Source organism: Ammospiza caudacuta, chromosome 9 (assembly GCF_027887145.1).
Source record: "Ammospiza caudacuta isolate bAmmCau1 chromosome 9, bAmmCau1.pri, whole genome shotgun sequence".
NCBI classification, from domain to species: domain Eukaryota; kingdom Metazoa; phylum Chordata; class Aves; order Passeriformes; family Passerellidae; genus Ammospiza; species Ammospiza caudacuta.
Genome location: NC_080601.1, coordinates 9,837,580 through 9,862,523, shown reverse-complemented (window position 1 = coordinate 9,862,523; position 24,944 = coordinate 9,837,580). Strand labels below are relative to the sequence as shown.

General features: G+C 38.0%; 1 protein-coding gene across 1 annotated transcript in view; it reads left to right on the top strand.

Moving 5' to 3' along the window:
* The window catches only part of CABCOCO1 (ciliary associated calcium binding coiled-coil 1), a 50,692-nt gene extending 26,688 nt beyond the window's left edge, over nt 1-24,004 (top strand). The window contains exons 6-8 of the mRNA XM_058810689.1: nt 19,965-20,024; nt 20,421-20,555; nt 23,280-24,004. Of these exons, the coding sequence (XP_058666672.1) occupies nt 19,965-20,024; nt 20,421-20,555; nt 23,280-23,321 (237 nt within the window). The 3' untranslated portion in view covers nt 23,322-24,004. The remainder of the gene's footprint in view (nt 1-19,964; nt 20,025-20,420; nt 20,556-23,279) is intronic.
* Nucleotides 24,005-24,944: the final 940 nt, after the last annotated feature.

Sequence of the window (24,944 nt, the reverse complement as noted above, 5' to 3'; positions counted from 1 at the left end):
CCTTCTTCAGTGTGGGCTGATGGCCACCTCCCACCAGCTCCAGTCCACTGAGCCTCACTCTCTCCTCTTCTGATTTGGGAAAGGGGCTCCCATCTGCCTCTTCCATCAGCCTTAACTAACCTTGTGCTGCCTGAGTCTCCCACAAGTCCACTGTGTTTGTGTGGAAGCTGAGACTCCATTATGTGTTTTGAGCACTCAGAAAACATCAGATAGGCTTGAAATCACAACAGCTGGAGCCTTTTGGTGTTCTTCACAGTTAAGATTATTATCTAAAATATTTTTTGGTTTGGATTTCCATGTGTGCTGTTGAAAATTTGGTAGTGAACTCATCCTGAATCTCTTCTTGGCCAACTTAAAGCAAAGAGGAGAAATACTTAATTGTTTATACTTACTGTTTGCTCTTTCCTACTTGTTAGAGTGGGCAGACTGTTTGGCTGACATTAAGGTGCTTATATGGTGAGTGCTCAGCTTTTTTTTTTTTTTTAGGCTGACTTCATCCTCATATTTTGTCCTCTGACTGCAAAGCCTATGTTAGAGCTCATGTAGGTTCTGCAGGGTTACATTGCCGATGGTGTTGTGTCCAGGATAAGTCCTAAACAAACACAGATGTTTTTGGCTGAAATACCTCAACATTCTGCTTTCCATTTTTATGACAAGTGGTCCTTTTGACTTCTTGCTTGGTTCTACAAGAATCCCACAATATTGTAAATACACATTGCAGAAAATATTGTTACTACTCCCACAGAACAGGTCATTCTGCATGAATTACATTCTGATACACATATGACTATTTTCTTAGTGTTAGAATTCCTGTGCTTGATGTGTTGATTCTGTTCTATTCAAATAATACGAGGTAAGGAAAAATATCTCCTGTGCACTTGCACTGTCATTTATTTTGACTGTGCATATCAAATTTGGCCTGTGAACACAATCTAAGGAAATGACATAGATTTTAAGTGATAAAGATGAATGTTGCATGCTTCATTTATAGGAAGGCCATCCAAATATGGTCTCGGAGTTGTGAGAACATCCTGTGCTTAATATGTCTTGAATTTTGCATTGATCAAGGCTGTGGACAAGTTTCAGGCATTAACAGGCTGGAATTCAGGTCTATTTCTAGATTTACTGGATGTTGTGTGTTGTGAAAAGATTGCAATACATTGCAACCAATGCATATAGTACTCTTATATAATAAAAGGAAAGAGTGCTAAGGATGTTCCTTAGAGATTATTCTACTTTGAATATCTACTTTACATTCCCTCAGCGTTTTTCTTAGCATTCATTTTGTATTCATGGTGCCCATTTATCATTTTTGTCTCTATCTGTTATACATTTAGGATCTTAATGATTTTCTTTTGTTCTAAGAAAGATGTGCCAGCTTTTTGTATTCGTCAGGAATTAGGATATAGTTGAATACTTACTTTTGGAGAAATGTTAAATTACCTGTAATGATCAGATTTCCAATGAAGTAGTGTTACTCTCATAATAAACTATTGTCAGTTTTTAGTCTTACTGTTGTCCTGGCAGATCTAGATTAAAAGAAAGTGAGGACTAGAACCTAGGTAGCTGACTTTGGGGTGGGGAGGGGGGTAGGAGGGGATGGTTGGTTTTTTGTGTGGCTTTTTTTTACTCTTTTTTTTTTTTTTTTAATAATCCTACCATTGGTTCACTGTGGTGCCCTGCAGTGGAATTTCTAAAAATGTCATTATGTTTCTGTCAATTTTGAGAATGACCCCTTGAGTCTATCAATACTGCATGCCTAGAACTGTGCACTGAACCATTAATTTCTGTTTAATAATCATGTTTTGTTTGAGAAATCAAGAAATTGTCAAGGTGGAAATAAGGAGCCAAATGTTACTTATTTTACCATGACACAGATTTTATCTTTTGTCCTTCCTCCTTGCTTGCAAATAGAGCTCTCTGAATTACTGAATATGAAATTAATATCCTTTTCTTTGCAACCCTAACATGGCCAAACACAATAGGAGTAGTTAAAGACAGGATTTCAGTCTTATCTCTGTGTTTCTGAACTACTGCTGGTTTGTCTTCAGTTCCTACTCTTGTTATTCATACTGGTTTTATTGCAGTATATTTAATTGTCTCTTTGTTCTGATCAATCCTCAGTTAAATGGGTAAATAATAAAAGAAAGAGAGTATATAATCAAATTACCAGCAGTAATTGGTCAGCCCAAGCATTACTGGAACTTTATAGTGGGTGGAAAGAACAGGGCTTTGGTATCAGAGTCAAAAAGGCCAAGCCTTTAAAACTGACAACATAAATACATTGCTACATTGGCACATCTTTGTGAATTTAAATTACAAATTATTGTGCATAATCAGAATCAGAGCAACTGGAAAATCATACAGCATGGATAGACTTTATTAATTTTTGGATACAAATGAAAGACATTGGACAAGCTTAGAAATCTGACAGGCTAGGAGAATCTTAATATTTGACAAATTTAAGATAAAATGAGACTTTGTCTCCTGGATTGCTGGGGTTTTTCTTTCTTTCCTAGTAGTGGAAACATTACAAAAAATAATAAGCAGCAAACCATATGCATTAGAAAAAAATGTAGAAGTCTGTGGTAAGGAAGGTTATTTGGGAAATGGGAAAGTTTAAAGGTTATACATTAAATGATCAACAGGGCATTGTGTGTTACACAGGGGACTGAGTTGCTCTAGGAATTGGGAATTAAGCCCTAAAGTTTTTCAGAGCTTGATTGCCATTTTAATACATTTAGGGTTTTGCAGACCATAACATGAGTTGGTTTTGTTTCATTTTGTAGTGAGCCAATACAATTAAGAAGACAAATCTGCTTTCTTCCTTAACATTTATCTGTTAACATACTAGCAATTTTAGTAGCAAAATAAATTGCTCAATCAGATAGGTACCAATAGCTCTAACCTATACAGACATACAGAATTTGATTTTTTAAATTTTCATTTTCTCCTTCCACCAAATCAATTGGAGAAGAATGGACAAAGAGTAATGAAAAGGTAGCATGACTTAACAAACTAAACCCTGCTCTATGGAATTCAGTTATATAAAAGGTCATTTTTATAGATTTGTGCTATTTAGAGGATTCTGCCTGTTACATCTGATAAGATCAGTATGGTGGGGAAAAATTAAAGCTGCTCATGAAAAGTACACTGAACTTGACCAATGCTACAATAAATAGTTGTGTTTCAGCAGGGTGTTGCAGCTTCATGTTTACCTGGCTTTCAGGTTGACTGTCAACTACTTCCCAGTTAAGATCCAATTTACTCAGGCTGCATAAAATCTTTGATGTGACATTAATGTGCTCTGGAACTCTGTCTTCAGGGAACAGTAATTTCTATTCATCAAAAATATCTTGAATTTGAAAATTAAAGAATTTGGGATGGTGACTTAGACAAATTTTTCATGCGATATTGCATGAGAAGGCTTGCAAGGTCTGTCCTTCTGTTACTATTACCTCATTGCTGTAAGGTCTGTCCTTCTGTTACTGTTGTCGAGTATAACATTTTGAGTGAGCTTCTAAGACTTACCATTCAGTTCATGTTTCCTCAATACACTGTGCCCCAAGTAATTTCAGGGGAACTGCTAGGATTGTATGGAAAATAAACAGTATATTACCATGGTGTGTAATGTGCAAAATTTGGCCTCAAACTGAAAACTGTTACATTAAAAACACTCTCCCTAATGCAAACATCCCATATTTACAGCTGTAGAAAATACTACTACAACTTTGTGATGTGTGGTTGTATGTGTGTATGTGTAAGTAGAGTAGAAAATGCTGTATTGGTTCATCTTGTGGGTCATTCCCAAATAAGACTTCATTTGAAAACATTTAACTAATTGTGCTTTGTGTTTTCTGTAGTGAATTAAGGAGCCTAGTTAGTGTTCAGCATTAAGAGGAGGTTGCTGCAGTATATCTGCAATACAACGGGAATTATATTTGTTAATGTACTTTGGGAACATTTAAATTCTAATCACGCAGACGAAAGGAAATTTCAAGTGATGGCAAGTAAATTTAAATTACACAACAGTAAAGACTTTCATACCTTTGAAAATATTTCAGCACTGGCTTTTTTTTTCACTTGCTTTGATTATCCATGATCACAGCAGCAGAATTCTATTGCTGTTGCCATAATTTCTGAAGCATAACTGTGCTAACATGAAATATGTATATACAGGTACATTTGCCAACTTGTTTTAATTTTGTCGTTGGCTTTCCACCTCATATGTTGGGAGGGGCTGCTGATCAGTGTGGTGGTTGAAGGAGAAGGCAGAATTGTTGCAGGAGAGAATGAAGATAAGCAGGCAACATTTGCAGAAAAAGTAAGCACTTTTTCTGTGGTTTCAGGGTCAAGAAAATAAGATTTCCATCCCATAAAATCTGTCTCTCTGACCTCTGGGAGCCCTCTGTGGCCATGCAGGTGTGAGTGTGGCTCACAAGCACTGTGTAAGGCAGGAATTTTATGCCACATAAAATTGTCAGCTTTGCCCTTGTTGAGCAGTCCTCTGGATCAGGTCTCACAAGCTGTGTACGTCCAGTTATCTAATGGATATAATTTGGCTTATCCTGCAAGCCGGATCTTGGCTAAGGTAGGAAAATGCAATACAAGATATGTAGTGATTGTGGAAGGGGAGGACAATTCTTTCCAAGGAAGCATTTTCCTACCCTTCTCAAGCTCAATGTCCTCCTACCATGAGTCTTTTCACCTCTTCAGCAACACCTGCTTATTGTAAAAAAAAGAGAGGAAAAAACTAAGCACCACTGTGACCAAAAATAGAATTCCCCCCCCTTTTTTTTTAATTTCTGTGTTTAACCTCTGCTTTTTGAATCATATGCACAGCAAGAAAAAGGGGATGTGCTCTAGCAACTTGTCAGCTATGAAGCAGTGCAATTTTTTAGGTAGAAGCATGCTATCAGTTGGAAATAAACAATAGGTCTGCACATATTTAATTATTTACTAAATTTTGAGTTATGCTATTCTTTTAATTATGTTAATCAGGCAGGCTCCAACATTGCAAGCCTTAGGGCTTGAAGTGCAATTTCAATGCTTTGTATTAAATTTGCTGAACTTTGGAAAAAGATGAAATGGCTCAGTATTAAACATTTGCTTGATTTAAATTTTACTAACCCATGCACTTTATAACTCATATTCTTTCAGTTCAATGTACAGCCCCAGCAGAATGACCATAATAGTGAGTAAGTGTTCCTTTTGCACACAGGTTTTGCTTATAAACTTGATGAATAAAGGCCTGGCTGTTGAGGGAATGGTAAAGAGCTATTGTGCCTTGCACTTCAAGGTCATTGGTTCAAGCACACATCATTAAAGGCAGAAACTTAACATCTGACTGGTGCTTCATAACATACATTAAATGAGTTAGTGGTGTCAGTGGAGACGAAGAAAGGAAACAAGCAGTTTAATTACAAGAGAAAGGGGTAGGACTAATGCACACTTCCAAATATTTGGAGGAATTGGGAGATGCTCAATGTCTTCCCCTGCATGCAGTCCGAAGGGTTTAGTCTTTTTCAGTCTGGAAAGGTTGTAGCCATCCTCCTGCTTGATCTCATTCAATGGCATGAGCTTAATGAGTTGAGCTGGATGAATACTTAGGTGGAAAAGGATCCAAGGAAAATGCAGGTAGAAGATGGTTTGGCGATGAAGTAATAGTGAACCAGTTTGGTGCTGCACAATGGGCTCTTTGAAGGGAACTGCCACACTGATATTCTGGCCACTGGTCATTACCTCAGGCATATAAATCACAGGCAGAGAACAGTTGGGCATGGTGTCCTCATGACTGCCTTCAAGTGAGTAATTACAGCCTGCCAATGGTAGTTCCCCGGAAAAGTTAATGGCATGAGGTGCCCTCTCTTTTGGTCAGTTGTGCAGTGTGATTGTTGCTTAAGGCTCTTTTAAAGAAGTAGTTGCTTTTCAGTGATGTGATTCCTTTATGTGAGACTTTTATGAATGTTAGGTGTGTTTAGAGGAAGGAGTTTGTGGAACATGGCAGTGATTTTTTTATTAGCCATTTAATATTTAGTTGTCAAAAGGAAGTAAATCACTTCTGTCTGCTCTAAAAAGTGCATTCTTTTTTCCTGCAGCTTTTTCCCTTCCTTTGGTCTTGTTGTTATTGTTTGCTTTGAAATCTGGGTTGACACTGGACCCAGGATGTCTTTACTTAATGTATACATAGGACTTAGTGAAAGAAATTATTTCAGCCATTATAAAAGAGCCCTGTGACATTTTCTCTGTGGTACCTTTATTCAGTAACAGATCAAAGGGGGAGGGGGTATCAAATAAAAACTTCACCTAAGTAGTTCCTTTATTAATAAGCCCCCATTAGAACATTTTGTGAGTAAGAAAGAAAATAAGGTGAGAAAAACTAGAGAAGGAGAAACTCAACCTCCCCGACAAATGAACTTCCAGAAAAAAAATAAGGGCATATGCAACCCTGGCTTGGTTTGGTTTGTTTCTTTTGCCCTTTAGCCCTTGTTACTTGTATAACATAAAGTTCTTATACCTTTGGAAGATGTTTTAGTCACAGGTTTTTTATAGTTTTAATATGAGTATACATTGAAAATACTTAGTAATATTTTGGATTTAATGTTTTAGATTTCTTTTTATTCTCAACACTTCACTGAAGCAGAAAGCATTTTTGGAAGAGGTCTTACGCATCTGAGCCCCTGAATTAGTCTAATGTCACAGTTGTTAATTGAGAGGTGTTTTCACTTAATTGTAATGGGGAAAAGCCAGTGGAAGATTTTGCAATGGAATTTTATGAATGAAATCTTGGTTTACGTTTAAATAAGTATGCAGTGCTCAAGGAAATGATCTCTGGAACTTTTGTGAATATTTTATTCAATAACCTTAGCCCATGTTTGTTTTTTTGTTTTTTTTTAATGAGGATAGTGAAGTTCCAACTGTCCTTTTTTAAATTTAAAATGTCAAAAGCTTCTCTATAAAAAATATATTTCAACCTCTAGGTATTCAAGTATTGCAAGAGTATTATTTCTTTTCATAAAGGATTCTATCTAATTCCACATAATAACTTTTTCTAAAGTAGACCGGGGGGGAACATGCATAGAATATGTCAATTCTTTCCTGAAAGAAAACACCTTGTTTATTTTGCCTCCAAACTCGAATAGGAAACTTTTTTGACATAAAAAGCAATTAGGTTTTAAACTACTTGTCATGTCTGTTAGAAAATCACACAACTTCTAAGCAATTAAAAAAAAGAAATCTTCAATCTCAAGTTATGGCAACCTGTGATATTTAGTTGGAGGATTTTTAGGATTAAAAAAAAAAACAACAGAACTTTTATATTTCAAAATATTAGTGCATCAGTTTATTGGAAAAAGCTGCAGTTGTTCAAATGATCTCAGTAAAACAATTTGGACTACGGTTCCCGGAATGCTCATGAAGCTGACATATCTACATGTTCTCAAAAAGTCATAATCCATCATTCTTATGCTAGATCGATGGATTATGACTTTCTGATGTCAGATCTGTGAATTAAGGCTTCTTTGAGTACAGCCTGCTATCCAATTATTGCCCCTATTCATATATTATAAATCATTATTCCTTCACCAGGTAGTCAGCAGTTTCTATTTCCTGAAGTTTCAGAGCATTCTTTTTTTAGCCATTGTGGCACTCCCATTGAGCAATCAAAAATGGAGAGCGCTGACCTGAAAAATAAAGCTTCTATCACAGCAAATTGTTGAGGGAGCAACAGTCGTTTCTAATTCTTCTAGTTTCTGTTGAAACAAATCTCATCCCCTTCCTGCACAAACAAGCAATATAATAAATTAGTACAAAAGTCAGTAGTTGGCACACACTGACTTCATTTTTAAGTGCTTACGCCTGAGTTTCTTAAAACTGATGCTTTCTTCTGAGAAGTTTCATTTTTTTATGTGAAGAAAGATCAGCTTCTGATTTAAAGCTGGAATTTGCCAGTGTGCTGCCTTAAGTGACTGTGTCTATTAGGTGCTGTTAAACTGAAGCTCCTTTGAATGAATTATTTATAATGTAATACTCACCTCTAATGTAACAAAATGTATGATAAAAATAAAAAATGCTTTACTGTAACCAGTTTAAGTGTCAAATCAAAACACATTTAGGACAACTTTATTAAAAGATACTCAGAAAAACAAGAGGAGTTGTTACAGGACCTATCGTGCATTCAGAAAAGTCATTAAATGAAATGTAATCATGCTGTGTTGGAGAGTTATCTCAACTGATTTCTCAAGCTAAGGGAATTTAGGTCTGGTCTGTGTGGATGGAGAAAATCAATAGTATGATCTTGTTGGTTTTTATTTCATTTTGCTGTACTGATATTCTTCATTAGGATACGGTTTTCACAGTAGATGGCTGTGCATAAAATATGCCCAGTCAGTACATTGCTGGTGGAGTAGTTGTCAAAAAGGATGGAAATCGATGAAAAGGAGCAAGGTGTAATGAGTGGAGTAGAATTTATCTTTATTAACTGTTTGTTCTAGTCCTGTGACTGTTGTGAGAGCTGTCGTAGTGTGGCTCGTGCCTCAGTTTCTCCTTTGGGTGGCCACATGGATTCTAAAATCTGTGTTCCAAGACTGTTTCCTTGGCACTCTCCTGATAAACAGGCTTGTGTATCTTGTGTTACCCCTATTGCTCTTCAGTCAAGGATGTTATCAGAAACTATACGAGAGAGTTAATCGACATTTTACCTGTTCTGCCATTAAGTAGTTGGGGGGCAGTTTGTATTATTTTAATATAAAGGGGAACATTGTCTAGGCATATTTATCTCATTCCTTATTTTTATTTCAGGAGTTCTGGTCATTAATGGCATCCTTGCTCTCACGTTCCGTTTCCTGTAACCTCTTTTACATTTCAGATTTTGGCCACCAAGGCTTCCAGGGTGCTGCAGAGCACTGGGAAGAGGTGGTTTGTTGTGAGAACAGAAATAGTTGTTCTATGAATACCTCTGCAGAAAACATTATTTCAAGGACAGGTGCCAGCAGAGGGATGGAACTGGGGCGGGGCTCCAAAGCCCTCCGTGTTTCAGATAGCCCAGTTCTGCTGCTGGGGAGTCGCGTGAAGCTCCCGCCGCCCACGGAAGTCTGCTCCAACCCATTTTGAAATTTCCTGTAAACTGCAGATGCCCACTAGATGGAGACATAATATTTTCTACACTAGTGGCTATACAGATGGTAATCAAACCCACCAGCTGCTGCCTGCGCATTCCGGGCACCGCGCCAATTTACTGGCAGTATGTCGACTGGGAAGCAGACAGTGACACACTTTGATCGAAAAGCTTGTATGATGATTTTTTTTTTGTTGTAATATTATTGTTTTTTTAAAAAATGATAAAAGAGATCAAGATGTGTATCTTGATCAAAGGGTAGTGCTGTCTGCTTTCCCATCAGCAACTTCTAATTTATAGAAATCAGATTGTATGGAAGGCAATCAGCAAAGGTTTGAGGTCTTTCTTGTTCTCACTGCCAAGGCACGCTGACAAGTGAGAAAATTAAAATCAGAGAAGGTAGGGAGAGAACTAGTAAAACACTGGTTGAAATATAATTATTTAAAGTTCACAATTTTAATAATTTTAGGGCTGTTAAAAATCCAGTTAAAGTGCTCCATTTGTCATTCACTTGTATTATAAGAGCACCTCAAGGTCTTTCTCTGATGGAGGGTGTTGCTTTGAGACTAATTTAGCACGGAGAGAGAAATATATCTATTACTTGTTGTCATGGAAAAATAACCTGTCTCTGGTTCTGGGGCCAAGTTTTTCAAAGGTACCTCCTATCAACTCTGTTTCTTCCATATGGAGCTGTGCATCCAGTATGACTTATAAGGGTATACATGATACAATGGACACCTGTAAAGAACTCTTAAACCAGTCAGTCCTATAAATGTGGAAATACTGTCATTTTTGTTTTCAGCTCTTGGTATCGACTCCCTCTTTAAAAGCCTTTTTGTAATTTTATTTTTCAGTCCTTTCCTATATATATGCAAATTAGCAGTTACATATGTATATATGTGTGTGTGTGTGTGTGTGGACTGTTTTTCCATGCAGGGGTCAATATTTCTGGCCAACATAAAAGCACAAACCCAGTGACAGTGGTGAGAATTGCTTCACATTCTGCCCATTTTTAAGACCAAAATGGAAAATGGCATCATAGAAGGACTGAGATATGTGACATTTTGTCTCAATGGAGCAAGGGACTATTGGAGGGAAGAAGCTTAATGTAGGTGAGGAAGTTAATGGGGCCCACCTCCAGGAGTCTTCAGTGTGAGACCTTTGATCTGATCTCTGGGTTATGCTCAGCCTTACTGCCTCTCCTCTGCCCATGGGATGTGGTTGCTGCTTCCCATCACTCTTGCTCTTTTCTTCCACAGCACCAAATGAAGTCCTGTGTCCTCATCCAGCCTGCCTTTCTCTGTGCTGCTAGCCAAGCTTCCCAGCGATTAGTGATTTTCCTATCTTCTCCTCCACTTCTCTCCTTGGCAATCCAGACACATTGGATTTTCCTGCTGAGTGCTTTCTTCTAAGGGTTAGATCAAAAGACAGCAGCTTCAGAGTAGGAGATGTCATGTTTCTGGGAATGGCTCTGCATTCTCAAGAGAAGATGCTGCCATTGGGTGCTTGCTCCCTCTAGGTATTTATGACATTGCTATTTAGGAAAGCTGCCAAGGAAAAGGTGCTGCTGAAAGGAATAAATAAAACCCTTTGGCATCATTGCTTCATTTTTTCCCATCAAAAGCTGACACATTGTCTTTATCTCATCAGGCAAACTGCGTGCAAACTTTGTGGTCATGTGTTCTTTGCCTATTTTTGTAGAACAGAGTTTCTCAGAGAGACAAAGCACAAGGGGAGGAGAGGAAAGGCTGCAGTGTACAACTCAATGCAATACCCTTTATCTTCACTTATTCTATGGCTGGCTCTAGATTGTCACTCCAGAGCTGAAAGTGTTTGCTCTCTGTTCTGAGTGATGATACAATTCTGTATGATTGTGGAAATCTTTGACCAAATGTTAGATTTTTGTTAGTTCTGTTACTTGTGAGTATGGTGATTTTCTATAAGATGTAGTAAACAGAGTTTATAAGGGATAAGGAGTTAAGAGACTGTTTTTAATTTGTTTTTTTTAATTGGAGAGAAATTATTCAGTAGAAATGTTTGTTTCTTCCCATGCATTGTTGAAACAAATTCTAAAAATCCACATTGGATTATGTGATTTGTCATGAGCTTCCTAACAAGTCAAAGCAGAATGAGATTTATGCTATTTTTCAGCAGAAACCATTTCATGCCCCAACAGAAATGGAAATGACTGTTCTCAGAAACCTTCCAAGTTGAAGTGGGAGGAGATAATCTGCAAGGAGAAGTTACCTTCTCAAAAACAACCTCACATCATCCAAGGTGTGGTTGGCTTTGGCAGTTTACCAAGGGGAAGCTTTACTAGATTTCAAATCACCCACCTAGCCAAGCTGTGCTGAGGCAAGGCTTTGTTTAACTCCTGCATTCACAGACCAACCCTGCCCTTACCCACAGCTGCGTTTTTATCTAACGTGAATGACAGGATTCTAAGGGAGAGTTAAAACAAACACAGGCACACACACGGAGATGCAGCATAAACAGATTTATGAACACATATGTAATGAGAGAACCTCTTTATATTGGGGCACAAAATCATATAAGGAAGGGAGGGTTTCTTTAGACTAACAGGCCGTGGTTACAACTCTGCTGATTGAAATTCCATAGAAATAGAGTTGTAAAGAAGCACCGATACCTTAGACTTATGTGGAGGGTTTGTGTGTGCTGATCAAATATTCTGGTGTTAAAATAGACTAGTTTCACATTGAGAGGTGACTGAAAACTGTAACTCTGAAATTTCAGAGAGCTGGCTTGCTTCTGCATTCCTACATTGGGAAATATATGCTAATGGCTTAATTTTTATGATAAAAACATGAAAAATAAGTCCCTAAAATAGTGTTGAATCCATTTTCTGATAAAACAAATTTGTTTTCCCATTTGTGATTAAAATGACCTACAGTAAGATTATTTTTTTTAACTAGGTGTTAATTAAAAATATGGAAATGGATTTAAAAAACCTTGCAGTTCACAGTGGAAGAATTACCATAACCGATCTGTTCTCAGAGCCATGCCTGTTCTGAGATGTTTTTAAGATGTCTAAGTTACTGGTTGTTTTTCTGCATGATTGTTTCCAAAGCAAAATGTGATTCCAATAAAAACAGTAATTGAATTTACAGTCCACAGGACAAATTGTTGTTTTAACAGAAACTTACACACTCAGGCAAAGATCTTATGTTTTAGGTCTAATAACAAAGAACACAAGCTCCCCATTTTTATGTGGCCATATATTCTGCAGTTTTCTAATGTGGCATTTTTTCTTTAAAAAAATCTATATTGTATTTTTGAAATTATGTGAGCAGTTTCTTCCCCCTTTTAGCACTGGATCAATATTCCTTGGGTTGTGTTGGTTTGGGGTTTTTTTAAAGCAACCTTTTAAATGTTAGTGCAGCTATTTTCTGTAGCATCAGCTGGGGGTGAATCAATACAGACAAGCCTATCCACATCTAATGCACCTAATGACTGAGAGGAGTTTGGAGAGAGCTTGTTCATCTGGCATTTGGTGCTGAGAGAGCGTGCAGAGCACAGGACAGTTGTGTGAGGGGCTTGTCCATGACCAGTCTTGTGTGGAGAAAACGCTGATTTCAGAGGAAGTGGGTAGAAAGGGAAGGCTGTCCAAGAGCAGTGGCAGACAAAGGCAGGAGGTGGGACCTCTTTCCAGCATCAGGCAGTGACTGCCCTTCACTGTGCCAACAGCAAAATGCTATTTTTCTGCTCTCTGCAGGCGCCCCTGGGCTCTTCTCTAGCCCTTTTTGTTCTAAAAAGTGGAGGGATTTAGTTTTCCTAGGTTTTTGGAATCTTGGTGCCTTTTTTTCCTGTTTAGGTAAAGCCTGAAGTGTGCCTGCTGAACTGAGAGAAGTTTGGTGGTGCTCAGCTGCAGGGGCACACAGGCTGCTCTGAACTGGTGTGTGCAGAGCCTGAGACACACTGGAGATTCACACATGCTGGAAACAGGCATGTCTACATTAGCAGGCTTTTTTTGGAAGTCCTGAGGCTGACCTAAAGCCCTGTGGAACAGTAAGAGTTGGTGAGATATTGCTGCATCTCGGATGTAACACCTGTAAATAACAGTCCAGGATACTGCCAACAGCTGTCTGACTGTTTCCCTAGACACTCAGGGTGCAGGAGGAACACGTGGTGCTGGTAATCATCTCTGAGTTCCTACAGTGACCATTTGAATAAAAAAGGGAATATTTCATGCTTCTTACACCAGGCAAACCAGGGACTCCGAGTGAGCTTTCCTAGGTTCCCCTTGGGAAAAGGCCAGAGAGCAGGCTGTGCTTGCTGCAGTCCAGGGCAGGTACATTAAGGAATTTTTAGGTTCTTAATTTATCTTAGTTGACTGTCTCTCAGGAGAGGCAATTGTCTTTGCACTTCCTGCAAGCAGAGGTTTAGGGGGTTGACTGAGCCCCTAAAGCAGGTGTGATGAATACCAGCCCCCCAAGCAATTTAATTCTTATAGGCCATTTCGTTGCCAAAGGCACGTGCTCTCATGCAAATTGGTTTTCTGAGAGTATGGAATTGCAGTATTTATAAAATGTTTGAAGCCTGGTCCCTGAAAGAGGTGCAGAGATGCCCCTGGCCAAATTTTGTTTCACGTTTTTATCATAATGTTTTCAGCATTCATATTGGTTCTTTACTGATAAAGTAATGTGGTAAAAAAGATGCACAACAAGTTTAAAGCTCCAGCCTGATAAAGGTGGATGCCACTGCCTGTTTTTCATTGGGTTCAACAGAAGTTATTTTTGTGGTTTTCAGATGTGATCATATGAGTAATAAAAGGGCCTTCATTTTTAAAAACCATTTGTAGCTCTAGATAGGTGGTTCCTGTGGGAACGGTGCTTGTGGTGTTTTTTTGTTTATTTTTTAAATGACTTTAGATCCCTGTTGATTATGATTGTGTGGCCAATATAGGAGCTGGTTGTTCTTTGCTTTCCATGGCTTGTTCCATAGCCCCTTGAAGTGGAAAGGGGGGAGTTCATACTTTGAAGAGTCCAGACATGCAAGAGTTGCACTTTCAAGAACAAAGAAACCAAAATTGTTCACCCCTCCTGAAAATCTGTACATATTTTTTAAAGGGTTATGTTAGCCTTGAGTATTTAGAATGATGAGAGGTATCCCAAAAAATAATAAGTTTCTTAAAAATAATTGTTTGGTTCTTTTTCCTTGCTGTCTAGTTTTTTAGCTTTTAAGATTCATGTTTTCAATCTTTCCTCTGCAACCATAAGAGCTAACTTTATTTTTAAATGAAAGCTGAGATTCTCTTGTAATCCCATAACTCTGGGAGATTTGGCAATGCTAAATGCAATGTGAATTTAGAGTGACCATTCCAAGGTGAATCATTCAGTGATGTGTCCTCAGCATTAAAGCCAGCTGGGATTTTTTGTCTTTTATTTTGTCTTTCTAAATAATCTGCAAATTGGCAGCAATAACTGGAAGCTTGGTGAAAGCAGTAGAAGACAACTGCAGCCTAGTAAAATCAGGGGGTTTTATTGTTGGGTTTTTTTCCTGGTATGTTAAGATAGATTCTTACAGAATCTAGGCATTAAGGACACTCTGCATTAAGATATCTCTGGAGATGAAGGCTTTGGTTGTTTTTGTAGAAGCACCCTTTTCTACTCAGTCAAGCATTAAAATTGGCAGCAGCTCCTGGAGTAGCAAGAAAATCCTGGTTGTCCTCATGTAGTTACTGAAAACAGTAAGAGGATATGTAAAAGCTTTAACTCCAAGGAAAAATATTTATAACTGTGACATTGTGTTTCCTTACAGTAATTTATGGGCGAAATGTAGGAAAGGAGGAACACAAGCTATAAATAATATTTCTTATGTAAACATAATGGCAGTAGCAAATTCTTTTTATTTAAAAATTAATATTGATGTTCATTAATATAAATTACCACATTTCAGATGACTCTGATGTCCTTGAGGCCAGATGTCACTGACTGATTTACAGCTTCCTGGGGGGAGGAGGAGATCCTGTTTTGTCAATGTAGGCACCAAATTGCTTCAAATAGCTATTTTAGACTAGATTCTTTACTAATGTATTGTCAGCAAAGTCGATTCACATCACAGATCAGAAACATGGAAAACTCTTTTAGAACATATTGACTTGGATTTTTGAAATGCAGGAATAAGAGCATAAAGCCTACCTTTGACTCACTGAACCCCTGTTTCTTTTAGGAGTAGTGGTTTGAAAACTCTTGCCCAGGAACACGCACACAGAATTTCCATGTGCATCATTAGCAGCCAGGGACATCCTTCAGAGGCAGAGTTTTAGGCCCTCATTGATCTTAATTCTACTTTTAATATTAATACAAATGTGTGTAGTGAGGGTGTGCAGGAGGAAGCTCCGCCACCTCAGTCACACCACAGAGATCAGGTATCTGGATTAAGTTTTTGAGTGCTTTGTAAAATCCTTTGGACCTCGTGTACTCAGTTGCTGCAGAAGAGGATGGCAGATGTGTTTGTAGAGCTATCAGCAGCTCCCAGGAACCTCCTGTGGGAACGCTCGTGGGCGATGCCTCCGCAGGCAGGTGGGGTGGATTTGTTGAGTTTGCATATGCTGGCAGGTAAAAGGGGAGGGATTAAAAAAAGCAGGCTGGTTTGAGTCAGTGCATCTCTGTCCATTAGGTATTCATTCAAATTCAACCACATGAAATACAGGCATCCAACAAACCACCTCTTGTAAGTGCCTTTTATTGCAGCAGCTGAAATTCAGCACATTTGTAGGTGTGGGGCCCACCATGTTTAGCATGAATAGCAAACTAATGTAAATTCTGTAAATCCTCTGTATTACAGAGTTTGTTTGATAGCAAAGCTCACATACATATGAGAGAAATCTGTGCAGGCCTCTGGTAGGATAAGGTCCCATGGCATACAAGTAAAAACTGCACAGGTGATTTGAATATAAAGAATAATGCACAAAGAACTCCCTTTTTGAAATTCATCTGCCCTTCATATAAATCAAACCTATATCCATTGAAAGGCTTGGAAAGATGTTATGAGACTTTAGAAATGGTCCATGTTGAACGTGGGATCTTTTTTCCAATCCTTATAAATAATTCTTTTCCTGTGTTTGGTAAGTTTAGCTGCAGAGAATTTATGTTAAGACTGTGTAGAAAGGAGTAAGAATTTCAGGTAATATCAAGCTGAGAATTTGGTTTTAAAATATTTCTGTGGTACAAAAGCTTTCTATCAAAGAGGCAAATGCATCACCCCCTCAGTCTTTTTTCTCGTTTATGAAATAAGTAAACATAAACTCTGAATTCTCATTTTCAGTAAGCATGTTAGTAAAGCCAAACTGACCTTGACCTTAGCTTTGCTAATTCCCAAACTCTGATATTTATTCCTGGAGTAGATTGTTCCCCTTCATACCACATACATAAATACTGCAAACCTTTTCAATGCCTTGAATTAGAGTGTAAGTAAATAGCTAGTTTTAATCTACATAGTATTTTGAGAGCAGACATTCTGTGCTATGACTATTAAGATATTCCCAGCAGCCATTTCTATAATACTAAAACCTCTTATATGTATTATTAAAAGTAACACTATCAGCCAGGGCTTGTTATATGCCACAGAAACTTTAAATAATAAAATACAGAATGGATAAAATCTGTAATAATAGTAACTTAAGAAAAATTAATTTAAGTAAGAGATAACATCAGGGAGAAAATGCAATGGTATATTGGTAAGTTATGCAAAGCTAATTTTATTATAACTACCACATCTGTGGAATTCATCTATTAGAACGCTTTACCAATCTTCTTTCCTGTTATCATTCTGTTGTAGAAATTTCCCTCTGTACTATCTTACTGTCTTTTCTCTGCCTACATTTGTAAAAAGGCAATTTGCTACCTCTCAACAACAAGAAAAGTGTATGAGTTTATGTACAGAACAACACAGCGCTTTTTATACAAACCTGCCTGTATGCAGACTTGTAGCAGTAAGAATTGCAGAGCAGGGCTGTGGCACGGGGCTGTGCTCTGAGAGCAGTGTCTGCTCTCAGCCAGGCTGGTGCCCTGGGCTGGGGAGGTGCTGCTGACCCATCAGCCCATGTCAAGCTGTGCTGACTTCCCGGCCCAGCGGCCTCCTGGCACCCCACCTCACCTCAGAACTGGTAAGAATAGTGCACCTAATTGTCCTTTCAGTCTCTTTCAGAGCAGCTGACACTGATATGCCAGCTACATTTGTGCAACTGCCTCACAATGTCTTGATGTTTGAATTCCTGTGGACCCGCTGGACCGCAGTGTGCAGGAAAATATTGCCAATTAATTTTTAAGGCATTATCATCTTGCCAAACTGTTCCTCACATTTCGATAGTTATATTGATTCAAGAGGACACTTTGAGTAATACATCTTTGTCATAGTGAATAATGCTCACATAATGACAAATCTTCAGGAATTAAAAAAAGGAGAGTGAAGTTTTTAATGTAGGTCAGTGGAAGTAATTCACCATAAATTTACTCAGTCTTCAGAAACTAGCAACATTTTTTTAAAACCTTTGTAACTGTATAAAACTTACTGTGTCTGCTTCTCTGTTTTTAAATAGATTTTACTACAGAGCCATTGGTGCTATTAAACATGATGTTTTGTTCAAAGGAAACACAAAGACTTAATTGTATTTTTTAAAGGAAAGTATTGCATCAGAAGGATTCATTTAAATACGTTTGTTGGCTTCGGGCTCTCACCACAATTCATTCGTTCTAATTTTCCTCTGGACTTGTTAAGGACACAATGTATAGAAGGGAGCAATGCAGAATGGCATTTTTAGGTCACTATATTTTGGCTGTAAACTGTAGTCCTGCTCATAAACTTGTTATTACTAAACAAAAAGCTTCATATTCTACACTGAAGTTTCACAGTCTTTAAAAAAAACTTTTGGCTGACTGTTGGGACTATTATGGCTCATTAAAGAGACTAGTTCTGCTGTAATTTAGTTATTTCTTAATGATCCAAGAGTTATTATTAGACATGGAACAGATGAGTAAAGAATGGCTCTCTGTAAAAAGACGCAGTGAAGTAAAAATATTATTCAGAAAAACAGAACCTCTAAAAAATCTTATCCATGCAGCAAAAGTGTATTTGATTGGCTTGGAATTGATTCTAAAAACATGGTCTATTTTTATTACATAATTTGATTTTTTTTTTAATTTGGACTGGAGAAAATAAATGGAATGATAATTTAATCTAAATAAAAAATATATTTTTAGTGAATAGGTTACTAAGCAAAAAATATTATTTTAAGGAAGCAGAAAGTAATTTTGAATTGTCATCCACTTCAGCTAATATTTTTAATAAGAAAATATAAGGGAAGAAAATTGAGATAGTTGCTAAATTAAAAAAGCTCTAGTTTTTTAAAAACTAGAATTTGAATACAATGTGTCTTTGTTTTTGAAAGAAATACAGTTTGAGTCAGTTTTTTCATTTTGATTCCAAGCACAAACTTTCTGACTATTTCTTTTGTGAGTATGTAGGCATTGACAAAGTGCTGAAAATTTGAATTACAGTGATAAAAGAAAATGCTTCTATAACTCTGTTTTTCTCCTCGGTTACAATCTGCAAATCTTTCTGTCAGCCTGTTAGGTTCTTATAAACACGGGCTAATGCTATCTACCTACTTTACTGAGCTCACACATAACAGGGAACCTTGGTGGTAGTGACAGAGTCCAAACAGAAGTTCTGAAAAGCTTTTAGGACTACAAAAGAGATTTTTATTGTAATGAAGTGGCTAGGTCTAACTTTGTATTTTCAGTTGTTGCTATCACTTCTGCAGATGTATAGAAGCTTTAATATTTTCAGCGTGTTAACTGTAGCAAGTAACTAAATGACCCAAATATCAACCTAGCTAGAATTTCAAAAGTATGAGGAAATTAATTTATGGGAATTGCAATTACCCTGATGTGAATTAATGTCGTTTACTTACACCATCCAAGCAAAATCCTGTTTGTAATCGCTGACTCAGAACTGGAACATCTGCCTCGTATTCTCGATGGGCACTTCCCCTGCAGAGGCCCCAGACACACCATTTCAGTGCTGTATCCTGCTCCTTGCTTGGCCACTAATGCCTTTTTTCGCCCTATTTGGCACATATGTTTTCTGTCATCCATTTTTTTAAAGTAGGACACAAAACCTTCTTCCTTTAGAGGACACAGGGCTGCCTTGTGCATCACTCCTGAGAACCTGAGCGTGGACTTGGTGTTCCATCCAGCTGCTCCAGGTGGGAAAAGCCATGCCCTTGTCAGAGCATTCCTGGAGCTGCAGGTCCCATGGTCCCCCTCTCTGCAGTGAGGTTCCCACGGTCACAGCAAAGCAACAAGAAGAAGCAGCAAAACTTGGACCATTAGCAACTCTTAAATTATAGTTACATATTAAAATAGTTTCCTTAGGGCCTTATTTGATTTTGTGTCACTGCAACTTCACTCCAACTGACTCCTTTGATACTCCCCTGCAATTCCAAACTGCAACAGTGTCCCCATTCAGAAGTGACAAATTTGCAGTGGGAAGACAGAATGTTACCTAAGCACTGTGTTTTCTAAACGTAATTATCCACATGAGTAAGAAGCTGTAGTGTTATGAAATTATGAAAATCATCTGTTCTTTCCAAGCATTATAAAGAGGGCCCCTTGAGATGCAACTAGAAATTAAAGCTGATCTATAATCATTTTCAGAATGCTTTCCAGTTCTGAGCACCTGGATAGTAACAGAAAAGGTATTGTTTTTTGCTGTTTGCCAACCATTTCATTTCCATTTAAAAAAACTGCAAGAAACCTCTGAGCAATAATTAAACCTAAATTACTTTCTTCTTTTTTCTTTTTTTTTTTCTATTTAATACTACCAGGATGAGATTGAACTTGACCAACCTGCACTTTCCCCCTCAGCTTCAGCAACAGAATCTCAGGTACAGTTTTGTTCCTTTTAGTTTATTGGGGGCAAGGGGGGAGGGGTGTGTTTAAGCTGTTTTTCTATGAATTTCCATTGGATCCCAGTCACTGATGGCATTTATTCTCTAGAACATAGCATGCATTCTCTTGCAAGATTGAATGAAAAGACATTTAATGCAATAATGAGTCAGCAGAGAACATTTATTTGAGTGAGCCCATCTGGGCTCTCACCCTGTGGGAGGATGTGTCTGCCTGGCCTGGGCAGTGTGAGACAGCCACGATGGTCTCTGTCAAGGCAGTGCTTCCCAAAAGCAGCTCTGTGTTGTTGCCTCTCTTCGTGCTGGTGCTGCTGGGTCTCAGAGAGGACAGGAGGATGTTCTAACTCAGTGTTTCCTCTGGCTGGTTGCTGCTAGGGGACTGACCAGGGGGATTGCCTGCAAGAGCCCTGTCCAGGGGCAGAATCTTCCGAGGCTGTAGCTGGTGTCACTGCTGAAGAGGAGAAGTCTGCAGTGTGTGAAATCCCAAATGAAATTATTGGCAACCTTGAGGTACTATTACTAGAAAGCTATTCACTAATTCTGTCTATGGTTAATTAGCTAGCTCAGTCTTAATGAATATAAACTGTGTTTGTGCTAAAGCTGGCAAAAAGCACATCCATATGCTGTAAAAATGGGAATTAGCCTCTATAAATAACTCCTAGTTTAGTCAGCTTACATATGATAAGATAAAAAATACTCAATAATATGACAACATATATCTTCAGCCTTACTATGTGTCAAAAACACAGGCCAAATCCTGCTCTCAGTGATGTCAGTGATAAAATTCCTTCTTAGGGGTTCAGGACCAGCTGCTGTACTGGAGTATATGCAATGTGTGCTTAATATAAATTGTTAGATGCATCTATGTCACACATCCTTCAATTTGTGTAAGAAATTACTCACTTATGCCAATTTTAGGCTTTGTCTGGTAGGTGTGTGACTACACAAGAGCTGCCTTAATGAAACAGATCAGCTGTCAGTATGTGGTCTTCAGACTCTGAGGAGTCTATGATTTCTTTCTGTGAGGTTCATGGAAGAGAAGGAAGCTGCTGTCACTGGAATTAACAGGAAATGATTGAAAGCCAAAGAACAGATTTGCTAGGACAGATTTGCACCAAGGAGCTGCTGGAATTTGGTCTTACTGGCAAGAACCAGGTGGCATAGGGCACTTTGAACTTCAGATACAGCACATTAGACACTATTGACTAAGCAGCAGTTTAATAAATACCTAATATTATCTGAAAATACTATGGTATTGGTAAATTGCTTTGCTTGTACTATGCATCAGTGGGAAATATGAATTAGAATTATTGTATGAATTATTATATAAATTAGACTAGATTAGATCATTAGATGAACCTATTTGAGTTCATATTCCATTTCAACATGTCTTTAGAAATGGGAGGGAATCTCTGGCCTGTGTTATCTCATTCCTGTCCCTATCAATAGAAAAGAGTAAATATCTGGTTTTCACTTGACCTTCATGCCATTAACATCAGTGCTAGGAGGTTTTTTGGTTTTTTCTTTACAAGACTGCACAGATGAGAAAAATGCCTTTTTTTTTTTTTTGGTTTTTTTTTTGTTTGTTTGTTTGTTTGCAACTCTGGTTGTATACAAAAAAAATAATTTCCCCTCAGGTTTTAATTCTTTCACCAGTGTATCATTTTCACCTGTTTTCTCAGTTTTTTGACCTCCAAAGCAGTCTTATAATTAGATTTTTACCTGATTCATGATCAAACTCATACTGTCCTTTGTTATGTGTGAAATATAGTTTCACAATCTTCATTATGTCTCAATATAGGCATTAACAATGCAACTGTTGCACTAATTGAGTCTAGAAAATAACTTTTGGTCTGGTATCACAGTGCTGACACTGAGTGGTCTCAGCAGCAGCCATAGCAAAGTGTGGTGGCAGATGATTTTCAGTAGAGGTAGGACCAGAGCCAGAGGTGTGTAAAAACTGGAGAAGAAAAGGCATCTGGAGTGGCTGGGAGTTGAGGATCTTTGTTAGCCTAGAGGATCATTGTTCCAGCAACCAAGTATACACATCACATAAAGGGATGAAGACGTATTTGTAGATTCTTGAATTGAATATGGTGAAGACCATTTCCAAAGATTAAAAGTTGAGAGACAAATTCCAGCCTTTTGGTTCTAATCTGAGCTACTGAGAACTTTGAAAACCTTTCAGCTGTGGTTACCCATTGATATATTGCAGAATAGCACTAACAGGGATTTCTAGGACTGGCAAGCCACAAAAGTTCCTAAAATGTCAAGTTACTGCAAGTGCTTCTGGTACAAATCCATGCTTCTGGTACAAATCCATTTGCTTTATCAAAATTACCTGAATTCCATTAAGAGTGTAACTCTGAGTTTTGGAGCAGTTTATGTAGAGTCTGTAAAAGACCTGTCAGCCTGTCCCAGTTGTTTGAACAAAACTTTATGACTCTTAGAAATACTGTCATTGCACTCTTTCCATGTCTCTTGTCTTTTTGCAGTGAGCAATTCTCATACTGAAAAATATACAAGTTACCCATAAAACACCAGTGTTTGTGGCCCCTTTTTCCAGTGATCCCACATTTCCAAGTGCTCTACAATCAGAGGTTGCTATGCATTATCACTGCCAAAGATTTCATTAGAATACATCACAACCCCTGTACCTTCCCCACAAATGTTACATTGCAAATTAAACACTCAATGTCTACAGCAGTTTGGATTTCCAGAATGAGATGCATATTCATAATTGTGTTTGTAATTAAGACAGACAAGCAGCATCACAGAAATACGGTTTTTTATTGTTCATTTTCAGTAATGCTTTTTAATTCCAGCACTGTTTCAATAAAACACATTACACTAGAGAACAAACATCTGCAGCAAAGGCAAACACTAGGAACAGCCCGGTCCCAAAGCAATTTTTCTGATTTGGTGTCTATTGGTAAAGGCTGTCTGGGAATAGAGGAAAATTAGCTTATCTCCAAGACAAGGTTAGGTGAGGAATGGCTGTCCCAGATCCCTTCCTGCTCATGGCAGCCGTGCCATCCATCGGAATGGTGCAGGGCAATGTGATAACGCGCTATCGCCTAAGGACAGACGGCAACACCGGTCTGTCTGCAAAACAGGAAGGTGTGGAGGATAATGGCTGCCTTGCTGCTCCACTCTGTGTCAAGACCACAAAGACAATGTGCACCCTAAGATAGCTCCATCATAACCTCTTCTTTCTTCTGATTTGCTTTACAGGCAGACTTAAAAGAAAAGCTGCAAATGCAGGAAGAAGCTTAGACTTGGTGAAGAGAAAAATTGAAAAGTCCTAAATAGCCAGATAAGAAAGGTGATGCTGGGTTTTGCAGGAATTGGGCAGTAGGGGATGGCACATACAAAGGCTGGCTCACTACCTGAATCAAATTACTTTTGTATAGAGGAAAATGGTTTTGTTAACATTTACTTTGAAGTATTTCATCCCAGTTCCTCAAATTTATGGTGTTCTGCCAGCGTTGTTGTTTAGTTTAGACTTAAGTTGAAGATTATAAACAGAAGGGCAGGTAATTAAAACACGTTGAAGTTCAGTTTATTTCTGAATACAGTTTTAAATTCTGACTTAAAAAAAAAAAAAAGGTGCAGTTTTATTCTTCCAGTTGTGAAATACTTAACAGTTTCTGCTTTACACCTATGGTTTTTTTCAGGAAATGTTGCTACAAGGAAAATACATAGAGGGAAAACATTATTTTGAGGCACTGTAGCTATAATAAGGGGAGAATTTAATTAACATGTAATTACGCACCTTGCACTGTAGCTGTTCATTAATAATATGTATGTTATTTTGTTTTAATTTGCTTCCTATGCTTTAAAAAAAATTTAATAGCTTACACTTCTTTCTTTCCACCATATTAAAATTGCATAACTGAAGAGTTTGCACTTAAGTATTCCAAGAAGAGGTTCTTTAGATTTCAGTGGATTATTTTCTGGAATGCATGTATCCTTTCATCTGAGAATGTTTCCATATTTTGTCAGACATTATAGAAATGTTTCATGCTCAAAAGGAATCCAACCAAATAAATGACCTCAGAAGAACCAGTTGAACATCTATGTTTCAAACTTGCAGTCTGTATTTGTTGTGTCACAGAACTCTGTGCCCTAGAAAGCATGTGAAATACAAGTCATGCTTTGAAGCATAAAGGCTGGATTGGATTGCATGTTTAGTGGAATACATGAGAAACAGAGTATTTTATTCATTGCATTTTCATATTTATTGACCACTAAGTAGAAAGTTAGATTTTGTTTAATTTCATCCTCATTTTTTGATGGTGGTAAATGAAAAAAATTTGCAAGCCTGACTCAGCCAGTCCAAAGAAGAAAACAGCTTGTAGCAGTTTTCCTAAAAGGTCTGATTTGATGCTGCCTGACTTTCAAGGCTGGTGGGCACAGGGCTGAGCGTGCAGCTGGAAGGGTCATTGCCATGTGCCCAGCAGGACGTGGTCCCACAGCTGCAGACAACACCCAGGAGCTGTGCCTGGGCACCAGGAGCCTGGGTGTGCTCTGCAGAGAGCGTGCCCAGTGTGGGCACAGAGCTCCTGCAAACCAGTGGTTCACTGGTTGAAGGCACAGAGCATTTTGCTTGGTCTCATGCACTAAGAAAAATTCTTCCCCTGGTATGTGATAAGGAGAAGTAAGGCCTGTAATGATTCACTTCCAAGTTCTCTTGATTGCTGTTTCCAGTGCTGGCCAGAAAACTAGTGAGAGCTTCCATTCAGCTGTTAAAAGCTGACTGTTCTGCTTTGAACAATGAAGGAATTATTGAAGCATTATTAGTTTTGTCTTCAAAAAAAATTTTGATTCCTGGTTATGTTCTTTGTTATTTTATTCCTATGAAATATGATTTTTTTGTTAACGAAAGTTTCTGAAATC